The sequence below is a fragment of the Nannospalax galili genome, unplaced genomic scaffold (assembly GCF_000622305.1).
Source record: "Nannospalax galili isolate Female #2095 unplaced genomic scaffold, S.galili_v1.0 scaffold88, whole genome shotgun sequence".
In the NCBI taxonomy this organism is placed as follows: domain Eukaryota; kingdom Metazoa; phylum Chordata; class Mammalia; order Rodentia; family Spalacidae; genus Nannospalax; species Nannospalax galili.
The window spans coordinates 252984-269135 of NW_008358908.1; the positions used below are offsets into that span (position 1 = coordinate 252984).

The following is a 16152-nucleotide window of genomic DNA, read 5'->3' on the forward strand; positions in this document are numbered from 1 at the left end:
TAGAAGTTGAGCAGATACATTAAAAAGACATTGACAGTCACAAATCAGGACCTTCACAGATTGGCAAATAATACATACACACACACACACATACACACACACACACGCACACACACACACGCACACACACACGCACTCTTTCTTTCTCATGCACCATCTCTTCTCCCTCCCACCTCCTAACACAAATTCAATCTTCATCCTCACTGTAAGGCTGCATTTGTATTTTTTTTAAAGGCACCTCTCATTTTCTAGCTATTGCCGTCTTGATGACACATTTATGTTCAATGGAAATAGTTCAGTATTGAGAATGGAATTTTTCAATTCACATTTGAATAGCCAGGTTTTTCTTACATTCAGATTTTAATAAACTAGTATGACAGTCTTTAAAACAAGCATGCTAGCCTATAATGAATATAGTATATACAGTAATTTAAACATTTAGAACTATATATTATACTGCAAAAGCAAACAGCACAACACTCATCATCTGCTGGGTACACTACCCCCAAAATGAAGATATAAACAGTAAAATGCACCTATGGTTTATATATAGAGTCTATATATATTATATATATTCCTATGATATATATAATATATATTTATAAAATATACATACATTTAGACATTTTTTCAAATAAATCTTCATCATTATCTCTGAAAGAAATTTATAGCAAGAATACTGAAGGAATGGAAGTCAGGTAAAACAAAAAATTTCTCACAAAGTTCATTTTCAGTGATGCAATTCAATTTCCCCCTTTTAGTCATAATTAAATGATTTATAAAAGCTAAATACTTTGCATAACTAATTATCTGTTTAATGGCAAAAATTGATAAATTTGTTCAATAGAAAAATACTGAAGGTCGTTCTATCACTTATTTGTCTATGGTTTAGTAGCAAATGAGCTCCATATGACACCTAAGTTTTGAAAAGGGTACTGCAAGCTCCCAGAGATGTATCCTTAGCACATGAAAATAAGGCCGGGACCCATGCCACCTGCTGATTTTCATACTGTTCCAATACAGTTCACCCAAATAGTTACAAATCAAGTATTATGAAAGCAGTCCAATTATTAAAGCTTGAATTTGTTCATTCTGTGAATTTCCACTTAATTTCCATTAGGACAGGGGCAAGTCAGACACAGTATATCCTACCATCTGGTTGGAGGACAGCTTGGCTCATTTCTAGGCTGCTATCATACAGGACTAGTTAGAAGAATGTCTCTTTTTATGTTCTGTCTTCAATGGCACAGCACTGGCTTCCTAAGAAACTTTCAACAGTCCTACTATTTGTGTCACAGTTTGCATATCTTATGATTACCTCCCACTCACTAACAAATACTTCAACCACGAGGTACAAAATGTACAGGGCGATTTTCTTGGCTTTCAGAATTTCAGTGACAAGAGTAAAGCAGGCACCAAAGACCTTGGAGGGGAATTACAGCAGTGACTGGTAGAACACCAGCCTGGAGGTCAGCCATCATCAAACACCAAAGGAATCGGACTGGAATCTTCTACAATTCTACAAATGCTAGGTTAGCAACTCCTATTGTTCAGTTCATGAAGAATGGAAAGGAATTTATGAATCACAATGTGGAATTCTATATCTGCATGAAAATTTAAGCATTGACCTGGTAGTTATAGCTAGCCCAATTCACTTGAGTATGCTATTAGTCTCTTAAGCCTGCTTATTAACCAAAGCACAAAGATAAAAAGTAGCTGTGTTAAAGTACTACAGCTTGCCTGTATAACAATCAGGACAATTTAGCACAGGTCTTTTAACTTTAATGAAAATTTGCCTGTACACTAAAGAATCCTAGAGGCAGATGAGCAGAATTTTAAAAATGTCAATTATTATCCATATCATCATGATACTTCCAGGAATAGATCACCAAAAGTGCCACTGCTATGTCAACAGAATGTACAGGTATAGATATGTGGGAATTGTCTTAATGGGTTCAACATTTATAGGTATAATATTTAAGACTGAGAATCTATGGTTTATAAATTTTGATGACAAGTTGGACATTAATGATTTATTTAATATTTTATTTATTACTTTTATTTTTATTTCATGTGTATGAGTATACTGCTTGCATGTGTGTAAGTGCATCCATGTCATGCAGTGCCCACAGAGGTCAGAAGAAAGCATCAGATCCCTTGGAACCGGAGTTATGGATGGTTGTTAGCAGCAATATGGGTGCTAAAAATCAAACCTGGGTCCTCTCTGAGCCATCTCTCTAGCATCTAATGATTTATTGATTTATTTAATTATTTAATTTTTGGTCTTTCTTGAGACAGGGTCTCCCTGTAGCCCCAGCTGGCCTGGAACTCACTATGTAGACCAGGCTGGTCTTAAACTCACCGAGATCCACCTGGCTCTGCCTCCCAAGTGCTGGGATTAAAGGAGTGCGCCACCACACCTGGGCCCTAATGATTTATCTTTAGTATTTGTACTGGTCTCTGTAATTTGGGACAAAAAGAAAAGAGAAAGATTATAAGAAGTATAGAGAGGGCATGACAATTACAGGTACAGTGGATGATAGGGCGCTAGCTTAGACAGGAGGGCACAAGACTCCCAAAAGCTGACCACATATGGGTAACAGATCAGAGGGAAACCTGGCATTTTAAGATATGGACTTCTCTAGAAACAGTATTGAGTCATTGTCATTAAAATGTGTATTCCAATTAAACAACAGGGAAAGAAAGGAGAAAGAACCTTTCAGTCATCAATAAAGTCTTCCACCTAGATTTCCAGAAGTTCTTAGAGATACTGAATTACTAGTAGAGGATTTCAAGGGCACAAAACATTTGCTTTATTTAGTATTGCTGTGAAAGCAGCTGCCTGAGGTTAACCATACTCTTTGGACTATAAGACATTGTACTTATGAATTGTTCTTGATAGGTGTCAGACAGCATGAACATGAAAGGTAAGGAAGAAACAGCAAAGAAATAGCAAGGATCATGTGAACCATGGATATATGGGTACTGAAAAATGGGATGCTAAAAAGCAGCTTTCGTCTTTTAAAGTCGCCAGGACGTATATTTCATCAATATGAATTAATCACTCTAGTACTATAAATAGCACATGAACAAGGTGAATTCTGAAACAGAATTACAGAGACACGCTGTTTGCCCTTAAACTCAAGCCTGAATAAGTTAAATCCTTTAGTAAAAGCAGACTCTATCAACTATTCTTCATAATAGTATTTGATGGTTAAATTTTAGAATGGTACCAAATCTACTTTCAAAATTGTAATACAATATAGAAATCTGCTTGCAAACTAAGCATTTGTTTAGCATTTCTCATTAATAACATATTTAACATACTACTGAATCTTTCCTTTCTAACAGGTAAAATGCTTTGCCATGTACTTTATGAAAACAGTTGAGAGCTCAATTAAAATCTCATTTTAACACTGGTCATTATACACAATGGGATTAGTACAGCAGATATAGTAAAGATTACTGTTTGACTACCTAATACGTGTAACAAGATTTCTCAGGAGAGAAGTAAATCTAAGTTTCCTCTCTACTCATTCCCAGCCATCCAGCTTTGAATTATCCATTATAGCATGCCCTGTTTACTCAAAAGGAATAAGCTAAACCTGTGTTCGCTCAGGCCTGCCTAGCGAATTAGAACAACTTCAGAAATAAAAGTGCCTCTTTGGGGGGAAATTTCAAAGTTTTTAGGCTCACAGATTCAGCTGAGCTTGCAGCAACCTAAACAAACTTTTATTTTAGAAAACAGTTTATGAATTGCAAAACTATACTTTAACAAATGTTCTCTGTGCTCCTTCAGCAGACAAAAGGGCAGGATGAGTCGAGTCTTGCCCCGGTCTTCTGTATCTCTTTTGTGCAGTTGATTATTTATAAAGAGCTAGAAGGTGAAGATGATGCATCATGTCATACAAAGACCTTAGCCAGTGCGTCAGCTCCAGCACTGGCTATATAGCATTTGGATGGGTGGAAAGCAACATCATGAATCGATTCTTCAAATTTTTTCCGATGAGCTGTGAACTCTTGGATACATGTCTTACTTTCTAAATTCCATAAACGTATTGAACAGTCATGACCTATACCAAAAGAAAAGAAATGGAAAGGAACAATTATGTCAACATGAAAATGGTTAAGTACAAATAAATAATCCATAGCTAATGTACTTACTTCCAGACATCAAGTACAAGCCATTTGGATCAACTGCCAAACTTGTAACGGCTTCTAGGTGAGCTACCATCGAGTGGATCAGTTTGCCTTTGGAAAAAGTGATGGTTATTCTTACTGATTTTCTTCATCTTGACCATATGCTACCTTCCATGTTACAATGGTTTCCCTGGTCATCCCTGTCTGTGTACTTCCTCTATCAACAACTTTTTCCATCAGCTCAAACAATACTATCCCCCATCTTGCTTCTAGTAATAGTAATGAGAAACAAAAGCAGCTCATATTTCAGGTAAGATTTTTGTCATTTAAGCCACAATCAACTTGGTAGTTTTCACATGTCCATTAATTAGAACTTAGACATTACTAATCTTATTTTGTATCCTTCAGTTACAGAAAAATTATATGGGTTTATGAGGACAGAAAGTTCAAATTTACATATATGAGACTGGGATGAAGGCAGAGAAAGAAAACATGGCCATGATTTTGGTGGAAGTAACATATAGAAAAGAATTTAGAATAGGAAATTACCAGCCAACTAAACATACCTGCAAATCATATTTAAAAGGCCATCAGCAGACAGCCAAGGAAATATGGCTACTAAAGCAAAGCAGTTTTCTCCCACTGCAGCTCTTTGTCAATCTTCTTTACACTGGTAAAATCCAAGTCAATAAAAACTGGGAAAGCCCCACACCCCAATTCAATCAGACCAGACTCAAATTTAATATGCAGGAAAGATCAGTCTATAGAAAAATAAAACAAATGACCTGGAGATTTCCATCTGTGATACTGAACAAAACTATTTAATCACAGTATTGAACATAGCTATTCAATAACTGAACAATTTAAAACAAACCTTAATTACATGTCTCTACTTCTAACATGTTTCTATTAATACTCACCCCCATGTACTGCAACTGATCATGGCCACATATCATTTTTATTGATATCTATGAAATTTTCATTATATCCCTACTAATAATAACTTGGGCTCTAGAACATAAATATGGCATCTGCTTACTATTATTAAACAAACCAAAATCCTTCCATTGTATAATGAAGACTAGACAGTAGATTTGCACTCACAGAAAGTGAGTGGGGAAACGATGCTTCAGTGCCTATTTCAGAACTGCACAACAACCATCAAACACTACAGTTAGGTTACTTTTAGTTGGTATTGTTATTGTTTAGGTTTTTTCATTGCTGTTTCTTGCTTCAGCAAAAAAAAATCCTTAATAAATTCCTACCTGTATTATTATCATAGAATTTGATGTGTCTGTCCTCATGAGCAGTGATGCTGATCGGAAGAGTGGGATGACTGATGACTCTATTTATTTGGCAGGAAGAATTGGTTGCTAAAAAGGAAAAATTAAAGACTGATACCAATTAGTCAAAGTTTTTTTTGTTGTTGTTTCTTCACATAAGGGAGAACTAAATAACTAATAGGTTAAAAAAAAAAGCGACTTTAGTTTAGCTTTGGTTCATTCATTCTCTAATTTCTAATTAATTTCCCTAATTTCAATTTTTATGAGAATTGCCTGAGCTAAATCATACTGGCACACCTACAGGTAGGTATGAGTTAGAATTTCTTCTACCTGTTATGCACAGATGCCACTGAAGACTTGACCGAGAGACACTGACATCTCATGCTACAGTATTCTGTGATATTTTTGTTACCTTAATAAAGTTCATCACACAGATGTAAATCATTCTCAAATTTAAGCCTCAGTTCTTTCTACATACAAAGCTCATTTTATGTAGTTGTGATCTAAAGATAAACAGAGAGCTTCTTAGCTCTCACATTATTTCTTGTTCATTCTTTGCACCATTGTTCTAGAAATAACCATCTTCTTGTAGTCCCCCAGATTTTTAATTTCTAAACAGTATAATAAATTTTTGTATTACTTAAGAGTTTTCAAAGAGAATCCATTGCTGTACTCAGCCTGTTTTCAATATACAAGAGAAAACGTCATCTGGCTATGTGGAGTAAGTTCTTTGTGTGTGTTTTTTTTTTGTTGTTGGTGTTGTTTGTTTTGGTTGGCTGCTCAGGCTGTCTTAAACTTGTAATTCTTCTGCCCTAGTGTCCCAAAGAGCTGGGAGTGCAAGTATGCACCACCATACCCTGAATACTGATTCAGTCAATCCTAAACATAGAGATGCTCAGTTTCAAAATTCAGACTATACATATTTTCTTCCAGCAACAGCAATCATTCGGCTGTATCATTTATAAGGCTTAGCAGGAAAAAACTATTTCCAATGAAAGGGAAACACATTAAGTGGAATATGTATATTCTGAGAGAAGTTTAAGAATACAGTTACTTATTCTAAAACCCAGAAAATATTATGGAAATCAATTCATTAAAAAAAGTATTCTTATTGTGATTACTTTTAAGGAAATTTCTCCACTTTGTTAAATCGGAGAAGTGGGCAAAATGCAAAGAACAACTGAAATAAATCGAAGACCTAGCAGTTACTCTAGCAGTGAATTTTCAAGAATCCTCCAAGTATTCATGGTTAGCTTTTGACTTAAAATGGTTTATTTCTTCTTTGGGTTAACAAATATCCAATTACCTACTCTGTACCTTTGACTTTATCCTAATCCAATTGCCACTGTCATCACTGACAAAAATAATTATTCTTATTCTAACAAACATCATCACCTTAAACTTTACAAGAAATTCATTCTATATGAAACCTGTTTTCCTCGAAATTGAATTTTAAAAATCTGCTAAAGTCCAAAGAGATCAAGTCTACATAGCAAAGGGATAGTCTACAGTAGAATGGAGTAAAAGAGTAAATAAGTATGCTTTGTATAACTTTAAAAATAATGAAAACAATAATCTAAGAAGTGTCAAAGAATGTTATTATATTTAACAAATCAAATAATGATCATATATTCCAATAATGTTGCTGTTTTTAAAAAATATTCTTGACAATTTTCTAAAAATGTTTCTAGAACTAGGAAAAATATCTTATTTTTATGGCCATACCTCTTGGAGACTAAAAAAAACAAAAAAAAAAAAAAAAAAAAAACGGGATTACCTAGTTCATCTTACCTATCTTATCCTCCAAACTTTAACAACTGATAGCAGACATTAAAATTCAACATTTGTACTCAGAAAATTTTAAAAAGGGGTAACAATCTCTGAAAGTAATTCAAAACAAGCTTACATGCTTCCTAATTTGTGGTGTTTAAATTTTGCTGCTATGCTTCAGAGCATGCATTTAAATATATGATTTAAAACTTATTGATAGTCTAAATACATTTAAATATATAATTTAAAACTTATTGATAGTCAAAATACAAAATAGTATTTTCTTGGCAAAAAAAAAAAACCCTTCATCTAATTCCATAATCTCAAATTTTACTTTCTTGTTTTCTTGTATATCCAAGTAGCTTAAAGTTATAATTATGTGTACTTATCCAAATAATTCACACAGCATTTCAGAAGAAAAAAAAGGATAAGATATTTAGAAGAGAAAATAAATCAAATGGAAAGGATGAAATTTTTGAGAGGGAAGGAGAGAAAAGAGGTAAAGAGAAAAAAAAAGATAAGTATACATGTACATGTTCATACATATACACATCCATTTAAGTACTTTTAAGGTAATTCTCAGATTAAAACAACACTATACTTCATGTATAGTGTTTTATCAAGTGCAACCTAAACCATGTTTACATGGATTTAACTAAAGGTAGAAAACAGTGACTGATTTTAAAAAAGCCAAAACCAAAAAAGTTCTTTAATAACTTCTTTGTAACCTGGGAGGGCATTTATTTTCTGACTTCCTATATCCAGAAGAAAAGTTCCAATTCTGGAGCTGGGGAGAGGACTTAATGGGTAAAGCACTTGCTATGCAAACATGAGGACTTGAGTTTCGATACCCAGCACACAGGCATGGAGGTGTGTGCCTGTAACTCCAGTGCTGGGGAGAGCAGACAGGTGGATCTCTAGAACTCACTGGCTAACCAGTTAGCCAAAAAGGTAAGCTCTGAGTTCAATGAGAGATGCTGTCTCAAAAAATAAGGTGGAGAGTGGTAGAGGAAAGCACCCAACACCATCTTCTGGCTACATACACAAGAACACATACATATGCACACATAAAGAAATTTCAGATTCTGAAAGTCATACATTCTAGTTAGCACTGAACTATACAATAATATATAGAATATAAAATTGATGAAGATTAAAACTATTTAAAAAGATCTGGAGAGATGGCTCGGTGGTTAAGAGCACTGGCTGCTCTTGCAGAGGACTCGGGTTTAATTCCTGGCACCCACATGGTGGCTAACAGCCATCTGTAATTCCAGTTCCAGAAGAATCCAATGGTCTCTTCTGACTTCCACGGGCATTGCACAACACAGGTGCACTTTTACATACATGCAGGCAATATACTCATACACATAAAATAAATAAAATGTTTAAAAATTATTTTTAAAAGATTTTATTTTCTATTCAGAATAGTGTCTTCCTTGAATAGAATTGACAGATAGGTAATTTGGTATAAACTTAACCTAATTCATCTGTGGAATAACTCAAATACTATTTCAAGAGTTATTTAGTTTTAATTATGTGCATATGTGTGGGGGTATATGCAAGTGAGTGTGGGTGCTCATGGAAGCATTGGCTCCTGTAGAGCTGGAGTTACAGGTGGTTGTGGGACACCTGACATGAGTGTTTGGAACTGAGCTCCTGTTCTCCACAACTGTTCTTAACTGCTGAGCCATCTTTTCAGATCCTCATATGCTGTATCGAATTATATAGTTATAAATGTACATAAACCTAACTTTTTTAAGATCAGCTGTAAAACATATTTTTTAAGTGAATGGATTCTGAGACTTAGGAGATAATAGCACTTTATAGTGACAAGTATTCTTCATAGCTGACTCTAGCAGTTATACTTTTAAGTTTAAAAACAAATCTAGACAAAGACTTTTAAAAATTGGTATACATACTTGCATCTAGATTGGACTCTAACGTGAGAATTCGTTGTTGTGTTTCCATGTTAAAGATGCTTGTGTATCCTTTGCTGAATGATGCTACCATATGGCTCGGGTCACTGCTCACTAGATCCACAGAGGCAGGGATTCCCAGTTCTAGGAGTTAGAAATATTCAGAGCATGGTAATTAAAGGGTCTTCTTGACAAAGTGCTCAAAATGCAGCAAACAAATAATGGCATGGCTTAAGTAAATAAGGCCTAACAGTAGAGCAAGAATTATTTTATAACCATTCAATGAAGTATTTCTTTTGTAATATTTAGCCTTAATCTATTTTATTATCCTTACTTCTTCAGCATACCTGTTTTCTACCCATTATTCTAATACACACATGAAGTGCAAAAATTTATTAAGAGGGCAAATGGAATCATATATGGACTATAAGTTGTACAGCTTCCCCTTCAATACTAGGCTTAGAGTGACAAGGGAGGAATTCTTCATTTAAAAACAATCCATCTCCAGCTGGTGGCTCAGTGCTTGCCTAGCACAGGGGCAAGTCTTCAAGACTAAAGACAAGTTATGATAGCTCAAAACACCTTGTATAACCTTTGCTGAAGAATAAAAGTATTCTGCATCTGGGAGTTAACTCATTGGTAGCATGCATAAAATGTACAAGACCCTAGGTTGAATTACCACATACACACAAGAGTATCATCTAAGGGACTAAACTTGAGTCTCATTTATACCATGAAAACAGAAGAATAAAGCTGGGTGTGATGGCATATGAGTACAAGTCAAGCATTTGGGAGGCTAGAGCTCGAAGATCATGAATTAAGTCTGGTTTACAAAGTGAACTTAGGAAAACTTCAGCTACATAATAGCCCTGTCTTAAGAAAACAAACAAAATAGAATGACAGATATAAAACTAATAAAATAATTGACTTTTTCATTTGGTTCAGCATCTAACTAAAGTAAGCAAACAATTTTAGACTGTAGATACGGCAGAAAAACCTATGAATATCCAATAAGTCAACAAAAAGAGCTCAACCTAATGAACCATCAAAGAACTCCAACACTGAAACTGAAATAAAATATGACCCCAGTAAGACCAGAATGGCTAAAATGAAACAGTCTGATAAGACCAAAAGTTACTGAGAACACAGAACAAGTGGAACTCACACATTGCAGGTTGGGGTATAAAATGCTGTAACTACTTTGGAGAAAAAAATGTTGGCTATTTTACATAAAGTTAACAACAAGAACAAAACACCTACCCTAAAGTCCATAGTTCTAATATTAGGTCTCTACGTACCCATGATGAACTTTGTTCATAATAGCCCCAAATTGGAACAACCCAAGTATCCATCAAGAGGTAAATAAAAAGACAAATAATGAAAACATATTAATGTTTGTAGTAGCTTTGTTCTTAACAGCCTCAAATTTGAACAACCTCAGTGTTTATCAAGAGATAAATGAATAGACAAACTATGGCTTAACAAAATAACAAAGAGAAATAAACTGACACTAGTTGAAGAAACATAATGGAGAAAAATCCAGATATAAAAGAGTACATACTGTATTGTAATTTTATCAAATTTAAGGGCAAAACTGATTCATGATGATTGAAATCTTAACAGGAGGTATAGCTGGCTGGGAGTATGGAAAGAGGTCTGCCTAGGGGAGGTGAGAGAAATGTACTGGGTCTTGATCTGTGTGAGCTACAGGGCTGCACTATTTATTAGATGCATTGAAGTGAACTCATAACATCTGTATTTTTTTCTCTTTCCTTCCTTCCTTCCTTCCTTCCTTCCTTCCTTCCTTCCTTCCTCCCTCCCTTCTTTCCTTCTTTCTTTCTCTCTCTCTCTCTCTCTCTTTTTTGAAACAGGGTCTCTCTATAGCCCCAGCTGACCTGGAACTCACTATGTAGACCAAATAGGCCTTGAACTCACAAAGATCCACCTGCCTCTCTGCGTCCTGAATGCTGGGATTAAAAGCATGCACTACCACACCGGCTGTATTTTTTTCACTGTAAATAAGATAGACCTCAATTTCAAAATCTGAAATATGTTTTCTCATCATGTGCTATGCTTTTAAGAATTATACATAACATTGGAATTTTAAATAAAAATACTTTTGCTGCTTCAAAAAACCTTTAGAAATGTGCAGAGTAAGAGTTCACAGAATCATTTATTTGCTTGTTTATTTCCAGAGTAAGATATTTTATAAAAAATACACATTTTAAGGAATTTACCTTGATTATCACTAAACACACTTAGTGCTGGAGCAACCTCAGCTGTATTCCACACACGAAGAGTGCCATCTGCTGAGCAGGACAACAAACGGTGGTGTGCTGCACTGTAAGCCAACCCCCACACCGCATCTGTGTGGCCCACCAGAGGGCCTCTTAAAACAGAAGGATCTGTGGGAAACAAGAAGTGCAAAACCAGGAAGAAGAATAACTACAAAGGTACTTAGGTTCCACTGTAAAACATAAAAGCATCAGAAAACAGCTTCATGTGCTTTTCCTAGTTTCCATTATTCTTTTGAAATGCTGGAATAATTACATGTAGTCTTGGAAATATGTAAATGTAGTTTTAAATTAGAATTAAAAAGTATACACTTTCCTTATTCAAAAAAGGTTTATTTTTAATGCTCATTAAATAAATCTAGGGAGAGATTTTTGTTTGATGACTTTATGTTTACTTAGGTTTGATGGTAATCTAAATTGATAGTGAAATTAAAATATGCTTTTATGACAAACATGTTAAACAATGTTACAACTTGACATGAGACCAAAACAGCCTAAACATTCTTAAAACAATTTTGCAAAATAATTTATGAAAATACCCAGAGAGATATTGTAATAAAGAATATTGATCCTAAAACTAAAGGGCACTTTTTCTTTTTTTCTTTCTTTTTTTTAAAGACAGGGTCTCACTCCATAATCCAGCTGGCCTGGAACTCAATAAGTAGACAAGGCTGGCCTTGAATACATAGCAATCCTCCTGCTTCCACCAGCCAAGTTCCGGGATGAAGGACATACACCCACAACTACACATAGCTAACCGCTGAAAGAATATTTGGTGGCATGGACTTTAATTGGCCTCTATTTCCCTTTTCTGATCAAGAAGACAATGCCAGTATTTATTTTCCTTCAAAGTTGTCAGAAACAGAAATGAAGTATGATTACAGATAAGCAATAATATTTCAAGTGCCTAACAGATACCTAACAGAAGAAAAAAATTATTAATCAAGCCAGTATCTGATCAGTAAGACTTTTCAGGGATGAGAACTGCTTTCTCAAAAAAACTGTTTTTACTCTCACCATTATGCATATAATTGATTCCTAAATATAGGGGGAGTTCTTAACAAAATAAGGACACGCCTCTCTTTAGTTATTTTCAACTCTTATGCAAACTACGAAAACTGTATACAAAGAAAACATTTGGAACTTTGGGGAATCACATACCATATGAATCATAGGGATCGATGTTGGGATTGGTGGTATTCCAGCCCTGGATCAGTCCATCAGTACCACCACTGTAACACTGCTCACCATTGCTACTCATTACTACACAAAGCACTGGACCTCTGGGACATCAAATATATTAATAGGTGTAAGCAAATGGCTATTTGCAAAAATCAATCCTACAATATAGCTTCTCAAAAATTAGAATGTTTATTCAATAGATTTCTATTTTTCACATTTTTAATAACGAATAAAAATATTATTGAAGCATGGTTCATTTTTCTTTCTCTAGTAAACCAAGGGTTGGTAAATTATGACCTCCAGACTACATTGATCCAGTAGTCCTTGTGCAGTCCTCAAGCTAAGAATGATTTTATATTTTTGAAGGTTAACCCCCCTCAATAACAACAACAAAGAATATGCTGCACGAGGGCCCTAAGTTCAATCCTCAGCAATATCAAATACAAACCAAATATTTTTTAAAAAAAGAGAAAGAAGAGGGAAGAGGAAGTAGCATCATTATCAAGTATATGGCCTTCCAAGCCAGAAAAATATTTACTTTCTAACCTATATAAAAAGCATGCTAGAAGCTGGAGAGATGGCTCAGCAGTTAAGAGCATTAGTTGCTCTTAAAGTAGACCTGAGTACAATTCGCAGCACCCTCATGGCAGCAAACAACTGCCTGTAACTCCAGTTTCAGGAGATCCGACGCCCTCTTCTGAACTCCATGGGCACTGCACAACATGGGTGCACTTACATATATGCAGGCAATACACATAATAAATAAAATTTTTTTAAAAGGTATGCCAATCACTGTGATAAATCTAGTGAAGACATGTCTCTTACACTTAATTGGAAATGGGAAAATATGTGGTAACCATAAAAAGTATTCTTGGTTAAAAAATACAAAAAAACAAAACAAAACAAAAAAAAAAACCTCCAAATGAACCTACCATTTGGCCCAGTTATACCACATCCTATTGCAGAGACACTTGTAAATCCATGTTTGTTGCTGCTCTTTTCACTGGCATGTATGTGTGAGTGCATTGCTTTGGAGAAAACACAGGGCTTTGTGCATGCTGGGCAAGCCTTCTACCATTAAGCTACGTCCCCAACCTTTGACTGTCTTTATATAGGCTATGTTTAGTGGAGAAAAAATGCAAGAATTTCTTTTAAGATTTATTTTTATTTGTGTGTGCACTTGTGCGCATTTGCGCATAAAAGCCAGGTGGTGTGTAGGTGCCTGTGGAGGCCAGAGGGACTTGGGATTTCGGGGAGCTGAAGTTATAGGTAGTTATGATCCATCCAACATGGGTACTGAGAACTGAACTTCAGTCCATTGGAAGAACAAGTGCTCTTAAGTACTGAGTCATCTCCCCAGCCCCCAAATGCTAGAATTTTTAATATTTAACCCTAAATGCTTTCACTTCGTTTTATAATACATACGCATAGCTGGATCCCTACTTAGCAGTGATAAACTTATTTTTAACATTATATTATCTACCAAGTTCTTTCACATTTACAACCCCCCACTAGTACTAAATACAAAAATTACATAAAAATATGCAAGTGAAAGAATGTAAGATATTACAATTAAGCTGTTTTACAATGATGTTGGTTTAAAATAAAGAAAAAGCACATACTTACTTATGAGCCCTGAATGTATAGATAGGCTCTACATCAAGAGAAGTACTCCTAGATCAGAGAAAGAAGATGACTTCAACCATTCGACATTTTAGTAGTAAACAGTATGACTAAATATGTCATAATATTTAGAAGTACAGACTCCATGGCAATAAACTATGCTCAACTACAGGATACATAAAAAGGTTCACCTAACCTCCATTATACTTTAATGACATCAAGAAACCACCACCTTAGTAGCAGTTCCCTGTTATACAAGCCTTCTCACATTGCTGTAACTTATTGACTAATGGGAGAGACAGCTTCACTGGGGAGAAGCAGCATGGGCTTTGAGGGATAATTTTTGCAATCTGATTTCCAGCTTTATCATTAATTGGCTAACTATAGAAAAGTTATTTCAGAACATCAGATTACCCTATATTTAAAATAAAACAGAAAAATCTGGATAGCATCAAATATTCATGTGATTAAATGAGATCTAAAACATAAAAAATAGCGAAGAACAGAACTATGCACATGATAGGATTTCAGCAAATGGTATTTAATTTCCTTATGTTTTCATGATGGCTAATATGTCCATCCTTTATTGTAGAAACTATCCAAGCCATCAGCTCAATTGTTACTAAGAACTCTACTGTGGGTATATTACATGACCTAATAGGCAAGGCCTCATAGAAATGGGAAAAAGTCAAGAACTTACCACTTTCTACATTATATTGTGGTAATTTACAGGTATATATTATCTCTCAAGTCATTTCTAAGCTTTAAGTTCAAAAGTAAGTAGGCTATTGTTATCTGCATGTATACATATTTTTACTACCCTATTTCCAGTAAGAAATTTTTTATTTTTCTAAATCAAACATTCACATTTTAGTTTAACATGACTGAACAAGAACTACAACTAGCACACTGTGACCAAAGAACTAGAAAGGCAAAAGGTACAATGTGTGAACAGGAAATAATTTTTCTCTATTGAAAATACCTGTTCTATATTATGGTCCATTTTGGTTTTCCCAAGATCTAGAAAAGGTATCTGTTGCAGATTGATAAATCAAGTATTTTATCTATCCTATGTATGACCCACAGCATGAATACTAATGACATCTTTTAAATCAGGCAATAGATTCTAAGTAGTAGCATTTCTTTTACTTCCTCCATTGGATATTCTGTTGCACACCAGAGCTTAACATTGCAAAAGGGCTCTTGCTGGTAGATGCTGGTTCTGGACAATAGGACACATGCAGGGAGAGGAGCTCCATTAAGGACCTAACCAAACAGACTGAGTTTAGCTTAGAGACTAATATATAGCTATTAGCTTATACAACATCCTATCTGCTAATATTCAGGCAGAATCCAGAGAGTCAAGGTAAGACCTAGCAGCTAAGTAAAGACAACAGGTCCTTGGGTTTAGACACAGTAGCTGGTATGGAAAACTTGTTGGTATGAAAAGTACCTAAAGGCTCAAAGAAAAAGCTAAGACTAAGAGAGGTCCCCAACTACTTCTCCTTCACCTTATAAATCCAAACTTCATAAACAGTAGATCAGGGTGGGGTTAGCTGTTTGATAAGTTTAAATATTTCTATTTATACCTATTTACATTAACAGGGATCTTTATTACAAGCACAGTAGCTGGTATGGAAAACTTGTTGGTATGAAAAGTACCTAAAGGCTCAAAGAAAAAGCTAAGACTAAGAGAGGTCCCCAACTACTTCTCCTTCACCTTATAAATCCAAACTTCATAAACAGTAGATCAGGGTGGGGTTAGCTGTTTGATAAGTTTAAATATTTCTATTTATACCTAATTTACATTATCTTTATTACAAGCAAGGGACTCAACAAATAAGACTGCCACTTAAAGCACTGTAGGTATAAGGACTGTAATCAACATTCATAAGTTCTTGGAAACCATCAGCTAAAAACATATTTTCCTATTTCCTAAAT

At 34.9% G+C, this 16152-nt stretch overlaps 1 protein-coding gene across 1 annotated transcript in view; it reads right to left on the reverse strand.

Annotated features, from left to right (window-relative positions):
• Positions 1-3032: 3032 nt before the first annotated feature.
• Strn (striatin) overlaps positions 3033-16152 on the reverse strand; it is a gene marked incomplete in the record, with an annotated part of 106432 nt that continues 93312 nt past the window's right edge. The window contains 7 exon segments of the mRNA XM_017795477.2: positions 3033-4073; positions 4165-4251; positions 5406-5513; positions 9116-9256; positions 11350-11517; positions 12568-12689; positions 14215-14262. Of these exon segments, the coding sequence (XP_017650966.1) occupies positions 3904-4073; positions 4165-4251; positions 5406-5513; positions 9116-9256; positions 11350-11517; positions 12568-12689; positions 14215-14262 (844 nt within the window).